Here is an 18,151-nt window from a genome sequence, read left to right as displayed (position 1 = left end):
ACTTAATTGGCTAGTCCTGCCTCTAGTGTTGTTACTTGGAAGAAACACGAAACAAAAAATTAAAAAAAAAACAAAGAAAAGCATGAGAACTTCCCAAACTAGCGATTCATTGATAAGCTATACAAATTACAAACAAGAGAGAGACCTCACAACAACATGATATGGATTCAACTCAAATTTAAATTCAAAATGATAATATTTATTCAAAGAACTTGGGATCATAGCCATTGCTAGAGGTGGCCAAGATGTAGTAAGCCACGATGTGACCGATAGAACCCCAAGCCAAAACATCCACAATGTTGAACCCAACAGGGTCATTAGACTTGAGGAGGCTCACATACTCCTTAGCCCTAGTGTCCCCAGCCTCAAAGTGCGTCACCCCGTTCTGCTCCGGCAACCCTTGCTTGGCCACATTCTCTCTCTGGAAGTTGAAGAAAACAAACCTCCCAAGGAAGAGAGAGAGGCCGGTGCTCAGGCTGATGACCAGTGATGGGTTCAGCTCAGCTTTGACGACGCATGAACTTCTCCTGGTGCTGGGTGCATGCAAACCCAGCTTGGTGGGAGGGGTGGACCTGGTGAGGGGTCTGAGGCCTTGGAAGGAGATTTGGGTTGGTGATAGGGTTTGGTGGTGCCTTGTGGCTGTGGAGGAGATGGACGGGGCTGAGAACAGGGCGGAGGAGGTGGCTGCCATTATTGGTTGTGGAGGAGGAGGGTGTTGGGCTGTGGAAGTTTGATGAAAAGTGGAGGTTGGTTTTGTGGAGGAGATGAGATTTGTAGAGTAGTGGAGAAAGGGGTGATATATCTCTACTGGTTCTGTGGAGGTTGTGAGGATGGGAAAGTGGGAGGGAAAGATTTTGGATGGTGAGTTGGCACTGGTTTATTGGTTCCTTTTGGATTACAGATTTTTGGATGGTGAGTCAGCTTGTAAATTTAGGACTGCTGCTGCATAGACTAAGAAAAAATATCTACTTTTAGATCATATGAGGTGTTAATATGGGGAAATCATTCTCCTCTTGAATATTTCTGTTTATTTTTGTATGTTGATTCTATTTTGATTTGTTCAATATAAAGATCATAAATAAAGAGGATGTTGTGTATGAAGAGAAAAATATGTGTACAAATCACTTCAAATATCAACAATGTCGATAAATCCAATCATTGTGCGCTTGGTTAACAGCCTATTGACATAATGTCAACAGACCATTTTCCAATTGACATAATATCTACCAATATCAAATTTGCGTTATTTTTCTCGTTCATCAAATACTCTCCTTTCTTTCTTTTTTTCTTTTTTTTGTACTTCGATATTTTACACTAGGGAGGGAGAGTTCACCGGAACCACATAATAGACAGCCTAATTTGGCATCGAATTCGTTTAAGGAGCTCATCAAGAAATCATTTTCCAAGATAATAGGGTTCTATATTTGATAAAAGAAATAGAACCCACAAAGAGAAGGCAAGGGAACAAAAGTAAACTTGTTTAGTAGAATTATTACAGTAAGTTTTACTCTATATCAAACTCATCACTTGGGATCCAAGAATCCAACAAGATGATTGGTAGCTTCTTTCCCACATAACAAGTCCCACATTGAGGTAAAATTTCAAAAACGCAAAACAGCCAATGTCTTTCGCCCCAAGACACACCGGTTCTTCCCCATTTGTTTCGACCACCATTGCCTTAGCCTTCTGTACATTCCTCCCTTTTACACACTTTCTATGGGGAGAAAAGGACGGAACACCAACAACAAAGCTACTATTGCACATAATACTACATTTACATCCACAACCTCTTCCCACTGCGAGAAAAACGTTACTAGGCTCTGCAATCGCACTGAGGAATGAGCAGCGCCAACACTCATTCGCAGTTTGCTTATTGAAGTCGGTCAAATAAAAGAGTCAAGGTAAGCATAGTTCCGGCTCCGGCCATACTCAAGAAGACTACCGTATGTACGATCCCACACTCCAATAAAAAGTGACTCCGTGTCCGGACTGAATGATATGCCAGATATCTCGCCAAAGAAATCAATTTCCTGTTCCTTCTCGTACCCACTTTTCACATCATAGACGTGCACAAAGTCTGCTGGCTCTGCCATCATCATATGCTGACCATCAGAAGTATACCGGATTGACCGAATAGCTCCAAGGTTCCCCTTCAAAACAGCAACTGACTTGGAAAGGTTTCGAACATCCCAAATCCGGCAGGTTTTGTCCTGGTTCCCAGTAGCAAAGGTCATACCATCGGGATGCCATGCTGATGCAAAGGAGAAATCCAAGTGCCCACTTAAAGACATTACCGTCTGCAAAAGAAACTCATACAAATCATCACACTTCCTTTCCTAGCTCAAGGAATAAACATCACGAGAAAGTCAATTGACAAAGTCTGAGATATATACCTTTCCAGTTTGAGAGTTTACCAAAATCCCTTCTGGATTGTCTCCAACAATCACAAGAAGTTTACCATCGGGACTCAAAGAAGTATGCTGCAAACAAAGCATAGAGGTGCATCGAAGTTTAGCAAAACTGACTAGAGAAAGCATTTAAGTTATTGGATTTCCACATGTGAAACGTGACCCAATGAAAAATCAGCATTGGATGGAATGAGGTAGTTTGCAAATTTGCAGTTGAAAAATAGCTGCCAACTATCATATATCACTTGCAGGACCAAAAATATAGAACCCTCCATGAAAGAAATGTCAGCAAATGTAATGAGATAAACATCCAGTCATTTCCAAAAAAGCTGCAGGAGACTCACATTCACAGGCCAAGGATACCGGAAATGCTTAGTAAGCTGAAATTTCTCCATGTCAAAGTCTCTGACTCCACAGTCATTATTAGAGGCTGTAAAGTGAACTGCCCCACTGCGAAATTCAAGGGGACTATATCAGTTATAGGTTCATGATTCGAATTTGGAAATGAGAAACCCCAACCTCATGAAAAAACCAAGTACCTGGGACTGTCATAAATCTCAACAGCATTTGTTATCGCATTATCGTCATAAGTTGTCCTCGAGCAAAAGCTAACTCCTGGACGATCAAGATGCTGCAGAGCAGTCAAAGATAAGATAAATCTGTCAGCATTGAGCGTTTCTCTTTATTAGTTCTTCAAAGAGAGAAAAATGAAACTAAAAGGGATCTTGTAGAGACAGCCGAATGACAGAATGCTTATACAGGATGTAGTCAAGTATCAAAGGTTTAATACACACTGATACCACAACATTCAAAGTTAAAACTTAAAGTTCATCCAGAAGATCCATCTGGTATGAAGTAGCACCCATATAGCTAAAGCAAAGGATAAATAACATGTGTGTTTCGGCACCACCCCTACGGTGCAAGTGAACCATGTACAATGTCACAACTGATAAGCGCAAACCAAGCAATGTTGACAACATAAGCACAAGAGAAGTGCAATAAATGCTCATTCATTTATTTTCTTACTTAGTAAACTGAATTATTTGCAACTCACCTTGCAAATAAGTTCACCCTGGAATCCTCCAGCAACCAGCAACTTATCTTTTACAGCAAGAGTACTAACTTGAGTCTGTGTAAACCCCTCCAAGAGACTTCCAGGATGTTTCTACATGGGAAGAATAGAAATATCAGTTTCCAATGAAGACTTGGCTGTCGAACAAAAGTTATCTAAAAACGCTTACCTCCGATGGTGTCACATGTCCAGAAACGTTGAGAACCTCAGACTTTGTGCAACTTAAGGAAGACCAATGAACGATGGAAAAATGTGACATCAGATAGACGTCATGCTTGGAAGTAGCCCAGACCAAGTTACGCAACTGCATTACCAAGCAAAGATAAAACATCTCAGTCAAATAAGAGACATCAAAGGGCTACATTATAATTCAGTGTCTGTCAAATTGTTTAAGGGCATTGCATGCAAAAGTTGACCCCAAGTTATAAGTCAAGTTAGCAAATATAAGTCCTATCAGTTCTATGATATGCGAGTGAGAAAATTTCATCCAAAGTTCACATGCGCAGAAAATAGCCAATAAGAACAAAGGATAGCTCGCACCCAGCACACCTGAAAATGAAGAATGGTTGATTTCACCGATCTAGCATTTCGTCTGAACTCATAATATACAGATCCTTTCTTTGTATCTTTGCAATCCTATTTACCGAGGAGGAAAAAAATCATCATCAAGTTACTCTTCTAAGTTGAAATTGACACTTCAGCATCAATTAAAAATTTGGATAACGAATAAAAAATGTGGAAAAACAGTAGTTATTTACCTTCCCTGATCCTTCTCCAGAATTAGGGATATTCTCATAATTCTTGTATTGTTCTAACCTAGTCTGTCGGTATTTCTCTCTAGTAATGCTAAGTCTATCCCATGGAATACCTTGGATGTCTTTTCCTTTTCTTGCTTGAGCAGCAGTTGTATCAGCTACTTTACTATTCTGCATGAGATTCATACATTAGTCCCAGCTATATACAGAACTAACTACAGTGATCATGAAATGTGAAATGCTCATACAAACTTTGAGTTGTTTGAATGCCCAAAAGCCATATCATAAAATAGTGTTAGACATGAATAGTTTCTTGAAGCTGTGAATATTTGACATATCTAGTAAGACATGTTAGCATATCACAAACCAAGTAGTCATATTCATCAACATCGGAATCTGAGCCGCCCATTTCTCTACCGTGAAACTCATCATCCATATCATCATCTACATCTTCCATTTCGTATTCATCCTCCACATAACCAGCGTAATGGGACATATTCTTCCCAACAATGCCACAACTAGCACCAACAAAGATTCAAGCCAGTTACTTAAGAATCAGCATACAAAACAATACCAACGATCAACGTATATTGCAAAAACCAAGATGTGAACAGGTCAAAATTCTAACTTACTAAATAAGATAATTAAATAACAAAACAAACAAAGGTATAAACTACTCATGTTGTTGTGTCATTGCTAACTATGAACAGATATTAAGATAAAACATGAAAATGAAATTCGTGATATACCCATGGTTGGAGCAACTTTTTTGAAGGAATATATTTAATTAACACGTGCATTAGGCAATAAAAATTAGAAACTAATATAAACTCCAAAAACCTGATTAAAATAAAAGGCAGAGAAGAAAAGAATCAGGAAAACCATAACAACTAGACCGATATTCACACAATAAGAATGAAGAATGAAAACAACTAGGTCGAGCATGTGCTCGACTACAATATATATGTCACTGAGTTGCCATGCTTGGAAATTCAATATCATAAAACGCCACAGTTGTAGCAATACAAGTTTTGCCCAACAATGAAGCTGCAAAGGGTCATAACTTCGCTATCAAAGCCAACAGTCAAGCACCCAACCATGCATTCCTTTCGTAATCTTTGAGAGGATTAAATCAGATATGATGACACCATCAAAAGTAGCTCATAGGAGAATATACCAGCGTAACCAAATTATTCTTAACACCGAAAAATTAAAACTTTAATTTTGGCAGCATCAATCGGTAAAGTATAATCATAGGAAAATGCTTCCTCGTATAAAAGGGTTCAATTTGACAAAGTTTTGCTCATTATTAAGCTTTTCCCTTTATTCCCCTCACCAACATTGCACGTGAAATGCAAATGAAATTCATAATTTTCCAGAGTTGTAGCAACTTGACTACGGGCATATATTTAATTTACATATACATTAGACAATACAAAAATTACAAATAAAAACCAAAACACTAATTGGAATTAAAAGAGGTGAAAAATCCCACTTTGTATGTGCTCAGAAATCAAACAAGAACATACACTAATTAAAATAAAATAAAATATGAAACTCTGGAACAGTTGCACGTACCAATCCACAAATTTACCCTAACCCCCAATCAAATATACAAAAAAGAAAGGGAAATTGGGGGAAAACAACAACAGAATAATCAAAAGACACCAGTCAGAAAAAACCCCAAAAAAGTCACAATTGGTAATTGAAATTCACGCAAAAAAGAAGAAAAATTGAAAATTTTACCTTTCGTTTGTTCTGGGAATTGAGAAGCTCGGAAGGAGCAGCTCTTCGGATCTGGAAATCCCGAATTGAGAAACTGAAATCTCAAACCCTAGTCAAGAAGAAGTTCAGATCCAGGGAGAAGAGAGGGGAGAGAGAGAGGTGAGAGAGAGTGCGTAATATTATTTTCTCTCTACCGACTGGTGTTTTCGGATTGTCGAGCGAAAGACAAAGGTTGAGTGGAAACTTACGTGTTGGTTTGGTACCGATGGCTTTTTATAAAAAATAGGTAAAAAAAAAAAAAAACCAAAACCGAGCTTAAAAAAATATTTAGTAAATATTTAAAAATAACTTATTTTTACAGGTTTTAGTGGAAAAAAATTGAAAACGTTAAATAGCAAAAATGAGTTTTGAAAAAAAAAGAAGCTAAAAACGTGAAGCAGCATAAATGTTGGATTATATGTTGAATGTTGGATTATGATTTCTTGTTAAACGTTGGATTATATATTGACGTTGGATTATGATTTCTTGTTAAACGTTGGATTATATATTTAAGATAAAGTTTATAAATATTTTTCTTTTAAAAATAAAATATATTTAGTAATTCACATTTATTTGTTAAGAAAATTAAATTAATGGCACATCTAGTATTATACATTTTTTACTCATTTCACACAGTCACAGCTGTTTTACATAAAAGTTTACTAAACACTATAATACTGTTTTTTTTTCAAAAGTACTTTTACAAAAAAATTTACCAAACACTCTGCTGCTTTATTTCACAACACAGCAGAAGCAGTTTTTTTTCAAAGCACAGCAATACCAAACCAGCCCCGAAAAGGACATGCTTTCTTTGTTGTGTGCGTATTTGTATTTCTACTATATTTATGTTGTATTTGCCTATTTGGTGTCGTATTTTCATACATTTGGTTAGTTAGATGTTGGGTAAATTACTCAAAACTATCTCAACTATAGGTAGAACCACAATATCATACCTTATGTTTTAAAAATTACAATGTCATACTTGTTGTAATGTCAGACCTCCGTCAGTTTTTCTGTTAAATGCTGGCATGGCTTAAGGCGGACCCTCTCTAGCCAGCTAAGTAAAAATATAATTAAATATTAATAAATTAAAGATAAAATTATTTAAATATTTTTATTAAAAATGTAGGACCCACCGCTACAAACCAATCAACCTCATCCTTTCCCCAACCCACCAGTCTCCTCATCTCTCCCCCAAAAAAAAAATGAAAGAAAAAAAATGGTAAATTACACTTTACCATCTCAGGTTTGGGATCGATTTCAATTCCTTACAACATCTTTGAAATATTTCACTTTCATACCTCAAGTATTATTTTATTTCAATATAATACCTCCGTTACATTTTCTATCAATTGATCCATTAAGTGTTGACATAGCTGCCATATTTATGCCACGTGGTTGCCAAATGTCTGCCACGTGGCAAAAAAAAATTTAATTTTTTTAAAAAAAACCTTAATCTTCTAAATTAAAAAAAACAAAAAACAAAACAAAACCAAAAACAAAAGTTAAACCCGCAACCCACTACCCACCCAACCTACAACCCAGAAGAAGAAGAAGAGGAGAGGAAAAGAAAGGATAAAAAAAAACCATCTTCATCTTCCTCGACTCCCCTTCCTTGCAACCCACCCATTTCTTCCCCTTCCCGTCTTCCCTAAACCCACCGTGCACCCATCCTCCACCTCTACCTCCGCACCCACTACTGCAACCTATAAAAGAAAAGAAAAAAAAAACCCATCTCCCTTTCCCTGCAACCCATATCCCGTTTTCCCCAATAAGGAGTGGGGGTGTGTAGAGGAGGGAAGATGATGCGTGCGAGGGTGGGTCCATTGGTTTTTTTTTTTTTTTTCCTTCTTCTTTATGGGTTGCAAGTTGGGCTCGGGTTGGGGAGGGGGAAGATGGGTGCGCGGAGGAGGTGAAGGATGGGTGCAGAGGAGGTGGTGGAGGATGGGTGCGAAGGGATGGAAGATGATGAGGCTCCGCCCCGGGAGGGGGGGGGGAGGGGTGGGGTAGATATGGGATCTGGGATGGAAGACGATGAGGCTCCGACCGAGGGGGGATATGGGATTTGGGTTTCGCCGGCGGCGGCGGGGGGTTGGGGGGGATCTGGGTTTTTTCTTTTTGTTCAAGGTTCTAGGGGTAGGGTGATGGGATCAGGATTTTCTAAACTTTTTTTTTTTTTTTTAATTTAGAAGATTAAGGTTTTTCTTTTTTTTTAAAGTTAAAAAAAAAAAAAAATTTGCCACATGGCGCACATTTGGCAGCCACGTCAGCACTTAACAAATCAATGGATGGAAAATGTAACGGAGTTATTATATTGAAATAAAATAGTACTTGAGGTATGAAAGTGAAATGTTTTAAAGATGTTGTAAGGAATTGAAATTGACCCCAAACCTGAGGCGGTAAAGTGTAATTTACCCAAGAAAAAAAACCCAGATTTTCTTTTGCAGGTGATCAATTCGACTTCCATTCACAACTAATTTTCAGACTTCACCATCAACGGCTTAACCGGATTCCACCGTCAATTTCTCGATGGGTCCTTTCGGGCTTGGGGATGGAGTCAAATTTGGGGATCTGGAAGGAGATGAGGTAGAAGGCTGGGATGCGGGGGTCGAAGTAAAGGTAGAAGATGCCGCCGACGAGGGCGATGAGGTTGATGACGATGAGGAGGAAGGCGCAAAAGACGTAGTAGCAACTGCTACTTTGGGGGAAAGGAAGGGGAGATTGGGTTCCCGTGGTGGTGGTCTGACTACAAGTCGCCCTCATTGATGTGGATCTCAGTATCTTGGCTGTTTCTAGAGCATTGGTTTAATGGGCCGTTATTGTGGGTCTCGGTATCTGTGCGTTTTTTTAATTGTGATGAATTTTGAAATGTCGATTTGAATTTCTAGGCAAAAGATGAAATAGGTTGCGAAATCTTAAGGATGAAGGTGAAGAATGGAGAAAGAAAGGGAAGAGAGTCGGTTCAATTTGAGAGAGAGAAAAAATAGGAGATCCCGAGAGAGAATTGTGGAGGTGGGTTCCAAATTTTATAGAAATATTTAGGATGAAGTACAAAAAACTACCTCAACTATTGGGGTCACGACAGTTTCATACCTCATATTTTAAAATTGACAATGTCATACCGCATCTTACGAATTTGTGACAATGTCATACCTCTATCAATTTTTCAGTTAGTTTTTCTGTTAAATGCTGACGTGGCAAGAGACAGGGACCACTTTCTATTAAAAAATTAATAAAATATTATTAAAAACTAAAAAAAAAATTTAATATTTTTTAAATATTAAAATAATAAATAAAAGTAAAATTAAAAAAAAAAGGTAAAGTACAAAAAACTAGCTCAACTATTGGGGTCACGACAGTTTTATATCTCATCTTTTAAAATTGACAATGTCATACCGCATCTTACGAATTTGTGACAATGTCATACCTCTGTCAATTTTTCTGTTAGTTTTTCTGTTAAGTGCTAACGTAACTTGATTCGGGACCTACTTTCTATTAAAAAATTATTAAAAACTAAAAAACAATTATTTAATATTTTTTAAATATTAAAATAATAATAAAAAGCAGAGAAAAAAAAAACCCTCATTTCGTCCCTCCCCTCCCCCTCCCCCTCCTCCCTCCTCCCTCCTCCCTCATCTCCCCATCTTCATCTTTTTCCCCCACCTGCAAATCCCAACAAAAAAAATAAAAATAAAATAAAATCCAATTTATCTTCCCCCCCCCCCCCCCCCCACACACACTCTTCTCCCTCCTGCAACCCAGAAAAACAAAAAAAAAAACAAAAAAAAAATAAACCCCAGATCCCGTCGGCGGGAAGATGGGTGAGCAGAGAAGGTGGAGGATGGGTGCGGAAGAGGATGTGGAGAATGGATGAAAGTAGTGGATTTGAGGTTTGATGGGTTTTCAAAAAAAAATATTTTTTTTTCCTTCTTCTTCTTCTTCCACACGGGAGTTAATGGTTTTAAAATAAAAAAATAAAAAAAATTTCCTTCCTCATTTTTTTTCCTCTTCTTCTTCTTCTTCTTCATCCTTCTTTTTCTCATTCTTCTTCTTCTTCTGCAGGGGGTGTTGATGGGTTTTCAAATTTTTATTTTTATTTTTTCTTCCTCTTCTTCTTCTTCCTCCTCCTTTTCTTCCTCTTCTTCTTCTTCCTTCTTCTCCTTCTCCCTTTTTCTTCTTTTGCGCCGACAGGGGGGAATTTTTTTTTTCCTTCCTCTTTTTTCTCTTCTTCTTCTTCTTCTTCTTCCTCCTCCTCCTCCTCTTCCTTCTTGTTCTTCCGCATGGAGTTGTTGGGTTTTCAAAATTTTTTTTATTTTTATTTTTTTTTGGTTTTGCAGGTGGGGGGAAGAAAATGAAGATGGGGAGAAGAGAGATGAGGGGGGAGGGGGAGGGGAGGGACGAACTGATGGGTTTTTTTTTTTTTTTTTTTCCTCTGCTTTTTATTATTATTTTAATATTTAAAAAATATTAAATAATTGTTTTTTAGTTTTTAATAATTTTTAATAGAAAGTATGTCCCGAATCAAGCCACGTGAGCACTTAACAGAAAAATTGACGGAGGCATGACATTGTCACAAATTCGTAAGATGCGGTATGACATTGTCAATTTTAAAAGATGAGGTATGAAACTGTCGTGACCCCAATTGTGACATCCCACATCGCCTAGGGGAGTGATGCTTAAATGTATATTCTCATCCCTACCTAGCGCGAGGCCTTTTGGGAGCTCACTGGCATCGGGTTCTGTAGGAACTCCGAAGTTAAGCGAGAAAGGGGCTAGAGCAATCCCATGATGGGTGACCCACTGGGAAGTTGCTCGTGAGTTCCCAAAAACAAAACCGTGAGGGAATGGTAAGCCCAAAGCGGACAATATCGTGCTACGGTGGTGAAGCGGGCCCGGGAAGTGATCCGCCCTGGGTAGGGATGTGACAATTTGGTATCAGAGCCTAACCCTGGTAGCGTATGTGCCGACGAGGACGTCGGGCCCCTAAGGGGGGTGGATTGTGACATCCCACATCGCCTAGGGGAATGATCCTTATATGTATATTCTCATCTCTACCTAGCACGAGGCCTTTTGGGAGCTCATTGGCTTCGAGTTCCGTAGGAACTCCGAAGTTAAGCGAGAAAGGGGCTTGAGCAATCCCATGATGGGTGACCCACTGAGAAGTTGCTCATGAATTCCCAAAAACAAAACTGTGAGGGAATGGTAAGCCCAAAGCGGACAATATCGTGCTACGGTGGTGGAGTGGGCCCGGGAAGTGATCCGCCTCGGACCGGGATGTGACACCAATAGTTGAGGGTAGTTTTTTGTACTTTACCTTTTTTTTTAATTTTACTTTTATTTATTATTTTAATATTTAAAAAATATTAAATATTTTTTTTAGTTTTTAATAATATTTTATTAATTTTTTTATAGAAAGTGGTCCCCGTCTCTTGCCACGTTAGCATTTAACAGAAAAACTAGCAGAAAAATTGACGAAGGTATGACATTGTCACAAATTCGTAAGATGCGGTATGACATTGTCAATTTTAAAAGATGAGGTATAAAACTGTTGTGATCTCAATAGTTGAGGTAATTTTTTGTACTTTACCCAAATATTTAAATAATTTTGATCTTAATTTATTAATATTTAAATAATATTTGTATCCAATTAGGCTAAGGAGTGGACCCCACCTTAAGCTATGTCAGTATTTAACAGAAAAATTGACAGATGTTTGACATTACAACAAATTCATAAGATGATGTATGACATTATAATTTTAAAATATGAAGAATGAGATTGTGGTTCAATCCATAGTTGAGATAGTTTTATATAATTTACCCTTAGATGTTTGTTTTCTTTTCTATCTTTTGAAAGAGGGTTTTTTATTTTTATTTTTTATTTTTAAATTGAAATCAAACTCGACTTTTACATACTTGTACCTAAAATCTTCCAAAGAGAAATTTCACTAAATTCTAAGACCTGACATTCGTGTCGTGTTTCTCGTGTTCGTGTCGTTTTCGTGTCATACCCGATAGCTTAACGGGTCGTGTCGTGTAATACCCGTTAAAGTAAACGGGTAATATGACCCAACCCGAAATCAACCCGTTAATATTTTCAGGTAATATAACCCGACCCGTTACCCGTTAAGAAAAATATATTTTAAATCAATAAAAATGAAAATGAAAAACATAATTTGACCCAAAAAAATGTAAAACATAATACTAAATCAGTATATGCATACTAAATTTCGGAGTTGACCCCTTAATGAAAGTTGTAAAGCTTTTTATTACGAGTGATTACATTTTTCACACTTCTACAATAATTATTATTAATTTTATTAATTTTTCACTAAAATAAATAACATTGTTCATGAGATTTGGAGGGTTTTAAAAATCTAAACGACCACGTAACCTTGCCAATGGAACTCAAAGCTTACATGTTATTCCTTTTACAAAATCCTCAATTTTCATAGATCATCATGACATAAGATTTTGTGGTATATATCCACTTCTGTAAATATTTTAAATTGACGATCAAATTAGTTCATTATATTCATATAGGATCAAGGAATGTAGCTGTAAAAAATCATCAAAATCAGAGTTAAAATAACCGTTAAATTGTGATTTTTCGTTTATAACCGTCGAAACATTTTGTCTCGTTACTTGATCTCTGAATGTTTGTTTTTTGCAATTTCTGGCGTATGCGATCTCGAAGAATATATAAACACGTTTGATGGTTGGATCATTGAAATTAGTTTCATATGATGTGTATCCCATCAAAACGATACATTAACTAACACTTAAAGTTTATTTATATTTTCATTAAGTATAACATAAGATTTTGTGGTATCCACTAATGTAAATATTTTAAATTGAAGATCGAATTCATTCATTGTATTCATATAGGGTCAAGGAGTGTAGCTATAAAAAATCATCAAAATTGGAGTTAAAATAACCGTTAAATCGTGATTTTTCATTTATAACCGTCGAAAAGTTTTGTCTCATTACCTGATCTCTGAATGGTTGTTTTTTGCAATTTTTGGCGTATGCGATCTCGAAGCATATATAAATAAGTTTGACGGTTGGATCGTTGAAATTAGTTTTGTAGGATGCGTATCCCATCAAAACGATAAATTCACTAACATTTAAGAGTTTATTTATACTTGCATCAAATATAACATAAGATTTTGTGGTATCCACTAGTGTAAAATATTTCAAATTGAAGATCGAATTTATTCATTGTATTCATATAGGGTCAAGAAGTGTAGCTGTAAAAAATCGTCAAAATCGAAGTTAAAATAACCGTTAAATCGTGATTTTTCGTTTGTAACCATTGAAAAGTTTTGTCTCTTTACTTGATCTCTGAATGTTTGTTTTTTGCAATTTTTGGCGTATGCGATCTCGAAGCATATATAAACAAGTTTGACGATTGGATCGTTGAAATTAGTTTCGTAGGATGCGTATCCCATCAAAACAATAGATTCACTAACACTTAAGAGTTTATTTATACTTTCATCAAGTATAACATAAGATTTTGTGGTATCCACTAGTGTAAATATTTTAAATTGAAGATCGAATTCATTCATTGTATTCATATAGGGTCAAGGAGTGTAGCTATAAAAAATCATCAAAATCGGAGTTAAAATAACCGCTAAATCGTGATTTTTCATTTATAACCGTCGAAAAGTTTTGTCTCATTACTTGATCTCTGAATGTTTGTTTTTTTCAATTTTTGGTGTATGCGATCTTGAAGCATATATAAACAAGTTTGACGGTTGGATCGTTGACATTAGTTTCGTAGGAAGTGTATCCCATCAAAACGATAGATTCACTAACACTTGAGAGTTTATTTATATTTTCATCAAGTATAACATAAGATTTTGTGGTATCCACTAGTGTAAATATTTTAAATTGAAGATCGAATTCATTCATTGTATTCATATAGGGTCAAGGAGTGTAGCTGTAAAAAATCATCAAAATTAGAGTTAAAATAACCGTTAAATCATGATTTTTCGTTTATAACCGTTGAAAAGTTTTGTCTCGTTACTTAATCTCTAAATGTTTGTTTTTTGCAATTTTTGGCGTATGCGATCTCGAAGCATATATAAACAAGTTTGACGGTTAGATCGTTGAAATTAGTTTCGTAGGATGCGTATTCCATCAAAACGATAGATTCACTAACACTTAAGAGTTTATTTATACTTTCATTAAGTATAACATAAGATTTTGTGGTGTCCACTAGTATAAATATTTTAAATTGAAGATCGAATTCATTCATTGTATTCATACAGGGTCAAGGAGTGTAGCTGTAAAAAAATTATCAAAATCGGAGTTAAAATAACCGTTAAATCGTGATTTTTCGTTTATAACCGTCAAAATTTTTTGTCTCGTTACTTGATCTCTGAATGTTTGTTTTTTACAATTTTTGGTGTATGCGATATCGAAGCATATATAAACAAGTTTGACGGTTGGATCGTTGAAATTAGTTTTGTAAGATGCGTATTCCATCAAAATGATAAATTCACTAACACTTGAGAGTTTATTTATACTTTTATCAAGTATAACATAAGATTTTGTGGTATCCACCAATGTAAAATATTTTAAATTGAAGATCGAATTCATTCATTATATTCATATAGGGTCAAAGAGTATAGCTGTAAAAAATCATCAAAATCAGAGTTAAAACAACCGTTAAATCGTGATTTTTCGTTTATAACCGTTGAAAAGTTTTGTCTCGTTTCTTGATCACTGAATATTTTTTTTTTGCAAATTTTGGCGTATGCGATCTTGAAGCATATATAAACAAGTTTGACGGTTGGATCATTGAAATTTGTTTCATAGGATGCGTATCCCATCAAAACGATACATTAACTAACACTTAGAGTTTCTTTGGGTTAAATATTAGGCGGGAAATGGATGGATATAGGCTGCAAAATTTCCCAAACATTAGGGGGGAAATGGATGAAACTCTTGAAATATTAGGCGTGAAATTAATTATTATAATTTTTTTATGTGTTTGGTATTTTTATATTACTTGATATTTTTATTTTTAATGTGTTTTATGATTTTTAATCTCAATCTTTGCCTATAATATACTATAAAAATAAATAAATAAATAAAACTTAAAATTTAAAGTTTACTTAAAATTTAAAGTTTATATAGAATAATAATTAATAAACAATATATACATATTCATTATATCTATTGCATTTTATAGTAAGTTTTTTTTAGTAATTTAAAAAATTAAAATCATCAAAATAGCATTTTTCTTATCGTGTCGAAACAGGTTACCCGCGTGTCACTCTCGTGTAAACCTGTTAAGGACCCGTTATTAACGGGTTATTATCGTGTGACCCGATAATGACCCGATTAGTTATCGTGTTGACCCGAAACCCGTTATTTTCGTGTCGTTTACGTGTCGTGTTAACAGGTCGTGTAAGAAATTGTCAGGTCTTCTAATACTAAGGGTTAGGGTCTGTATTCATGTTGGGCAGAGCAGAGACTGCTCAGACCTATACTGCTGAGCAGAGTACAGTGAGCCTCACCTCTGCCTCCAACTGCTCCGACGACTCAAACACTTGATAGAGCACTAGACAGCTAAACACAAGCAGCCTATGATAGGTCACTCGATTCCTCACAAATGGTTAGATATTATGATCTTACTCACAGCACTTTGCTTATAATTATCTTATATATTGACTTAATCGCCATAGCACCTACTATAAAACCACCTCTCAGCACCTGGTTTCACGATCTTTTCCTTGTCTTAGGTCCAACAGTTTGGTACTTTCATTAAGTGTTTAGATTCATATTCCCACGTAAACCGCTCTGCCCATACCCGTGGCTGAGCCTGACCTTTATCAGCTTATTCCTGCTGTTGCCGAGATTACTCTCGCCATTGTCGATGCCAGCATCGCTACTGCCAGAGCATGTGGCCCAACTTTCACTTCGTAGGATGACTTTCATACCTAAACCATGTTCATGCTCTTGGATCATATTAGAGAGATACTTAAAGAACTAAGTGATGCCACGAGGGACTTGCAATTACAACCCTCTCGAGCTTAGGATGCAATTAGAGCCTCCACCACCAGGGTGGAGATGCAATCTACAATACAATCTCGTGGAGTAATGGCCCAAGCAAGAGCACCCTTGAGCAACTCCAGACATCTCAAATTTGGCCTTCCAAGTCTAAGCCACCTCCACTTCGAGGACAGACCTCGACCGCGAAATGGAGATGACCCGTTTATCTACGAACTTGGAGCGGAAGGTTCTGTCGAACAAACTCGCTCAGCTTCTTGTAAAGTATTTAAAGGGGTTCAAACGTTGAATTAAAAATTCCAATTTGAATCCCAAAATTTTATAAGGATGATATTGAGAAATTTTTAGTTATGACGAGAACACAAGTGGTACACCATGTGTTTTAATAGGAATGGTGAGAAATTTTATTTTTTAAGTTATTAACTTTTTAGCATTCATATCTCACCATTTATATAATGACACGTGATGTACCATTTTTTGTCCTGATCACACTGAAAAATCTCTCGATAATACTTAAGTACTCGACTGACTAGATCACTCAAAGAAAAACACGTGTCTTTATATTCTATACTCATGTTTTGCTTTTAACTCATAACCCATCATCCCTCTTCTCCTACACTTTCACGCCAATTACAGATACTTCCCCAACCACCATTCTCTTACCACACGATCTTAAGTGTTTTGATTTGGTTAGGTGCCCACTTGGGTACTTCTGGGCACTCCCAGACAGCCTAGGCGGTGTCAAGGCGGCGGTGCTAGGCACTCCTTTTTTTCTAGCCTTCTCTCGTAGCCGCCGTTCCCTGGTCACCTTCTACATCTGGTTGCACCGAGTCACGACATCACCTTAGATTTCCTGATGAAATTTGAGTGATAGAGAGAGAGAGAGAGAGAGAGGGAGAAAGAGCTGAAGGGAGAGAGAGATAGAACAATCCGCTGCGAAGGGATGGAGGCGGAGGGAGATGGAGGTCGCTTTTCTGTGCAGAGACGTAGACAGGAGAGAGAAATGGCGAATGAGATTGAACTTGAAGAGAAAAGTGGGTGGGTGCGGCTAACTTTACTTTAATAAAGTGTTTTTAATTAAAAGTTTGTGACAATTTTTTGAAGATTTTTATCCACCTTCAATTTTTTTAAAGAAAATATGGCCTAATAATAATTTGAAAGTTATGATCGAAAATAAACTCTTAAGCTTTATACAATACTTATATATTATAATAAATATATATTCTTGTATGTTTTGTATTTTATTTTTATCAACATGAATGATTTTTTTGTGTAAAAATGCACTTATTTCTATATTATATAATAAATTTATTCAAAAAATACAAATCCGTCTAGTCCGTCTATGCATCTACCTAGGCGCTAAACCTCAGCTCGCCTCTCAAATTAGCACCGAATATTTTATAGAACCATGGGTAGAGGACGATGGATGGAGAAGGAGAGAGATGGATGGCAGGGTAATTTTTTGGTAAAAAGAGAAGTCATGTTTGGTTAGTAGAATAATTCATGTTTGGCTTAGAGTAATAAAGCTGTTTAGTTATGTTTTATGGAAATTAAAGATGAACAGGATTAGTATATTGGGTACTCACCAGTATCCAAGTATTTTTTATTTAGCAAATTCAAACATTTTTGAAAAAAGAGCTCGATACAAAATGGGTTCAGTCACTTAGTACTATTATTTAGTGATATTTTTCTTTACTTGTAAGTGAGATGTTTTATATTCGATTCTTGATAAAGATGAATTTGAACCATATTATAATTTTAGCCGTTATATCAAATTTCACGGGCATAAATTCATTAATTGGATGAATTTAGTGGAAATGATCTGGAGATTTCCCCCTTAGTTGGGATAATATGGTTTGTTCAAAAAAAAAAAATTGGGGTTCGGACTTGGCCGTTGGTATGTGGGGAAAAGGATCACCGATGGATTATTTCCTTAGGGATTTTATGGATTCTGTAATCGTAATCGTTCATCGTACATCGTACGGTCAGAAATCATCCAGATCCTTTTCCGGTTATGGTAGTGAAAGCTCCCACGTGTCGACACCCGCAGATCCCACGTCATCAATTTCTGCCTCCTCAGTTTCCGGAAAAACCATCCGCTACGGCACAAAGCATACCAACCACTCGAGACGACT

At 36.4% G+C, this 18,151-nt stretch overlaps 2 protein-coding genes across 2 annotated transcripts; both read right to left on the bottom strand.

Annotated features, from left to right (window-relative positions):
- Positions 1 to 90: 90 nt before the first annotated feature.
- LOC137715403 (photosystem I reaction center subunit V, chloroplastic-like) lies at positions 91 to 800 on the bottom strand. Its single transcript, XM_068454723.1, has one exon. It carries the CDS (start codon positions 689 to 691, stop codon positions 200 to 202), a length of 492 nt encoding a protein of 163 aa, XP_068310824.1. The 5' UTR covers positions 692 to 800; the 3' UTR covers positions 91 to 199.
- Positions 801 to 1,462: 662 nt separating this feature from the next.
- On the bottom strand, positions 1,463 to 6,196 carry LOC137715509 (uncharacterized WD repeat-containing protein C2A9.03-like). Its single transcript, XM_068454858.1, has 10 exons — positions 5,982 to 6,196; positions 4,603 to 4,753; positions 4,239 to 4,406; positions 4,030 to 4,116; positions 3,650 to 3,784; positions 3,463 to 3,573; positions 2,948 to 3,039; positions 2,753 to 2,858; positions 2,394 to 2,480; positions 1,463 to 2,297 (listed from the first exon to the last, which is right to left on the bottom strand). Exons 2-10 carry the CDS (start codon positions 4,729 to 4,731, stop codon positions 1,884 to 1,886), a joined length of 1,329 nt encoding a protein of 442 aa, XP_068310959.1. The 5' UTR covers positions 4,732 to 4,753; positions 5,982 to 6,196; the 3' UTR covers positions 1,463 to 1,883.
- Between the last annotated feature and the right edge of the window lie 11,955 nt (positions 6,197 to 18,151).

Source organism: Pyrus communis, chromosome 14 (assembly GCF_963583255.1).
Source record: "Pyrus communis chromosome 14, drPyrComm1.1, whole genome shotgun sequence".
In the NCBI taxonomy this organism is placed as follows: Eukaryota; Viridiplantae; Streptophyta; class Magnoliopsida; order Rosales; family Rosaceae; genus Pyrus; species Pyrus communis.
The sequence above is the reverse complement of the archived record's forward strand: the minus strand, read 5'-3'. Positions and strand labels throughout refer to the sequence as shown.

Excerpts from the sequence above, each read along its gene's own strand:
- LOC137715403 (XM_068454723.1), bottom strand. The coding sequence starts at position 691 with ATGGCAGCCACCTCCTCCGCCCTGTTCTCAGCCCCGTCCATCTCCTCC.
- LOC137715509 (XM_068454858.1), bottom strand. The coding sequence starts at position 4,731 with ATGTCCCATTACGCTGGTTATGTGGAGGATGAATACGAAATGGAAGAT. Across the intron at positions 3,785-4,029 it reads CAACCATTCTTCATTTTCAG|TTGCGTAACTTGGTCTGGGC; the intron begins GTGTGCTGGGTG and ends TTGGTAATGCAG. Across the intron at positions 2,298-2,393 it reads TAAACTCTCAAACTGGAAAG|ACGGTAATGTCTTTAAGTGG; the intron begins GTATATATCTCA and ends TTTCTTTTGCAG.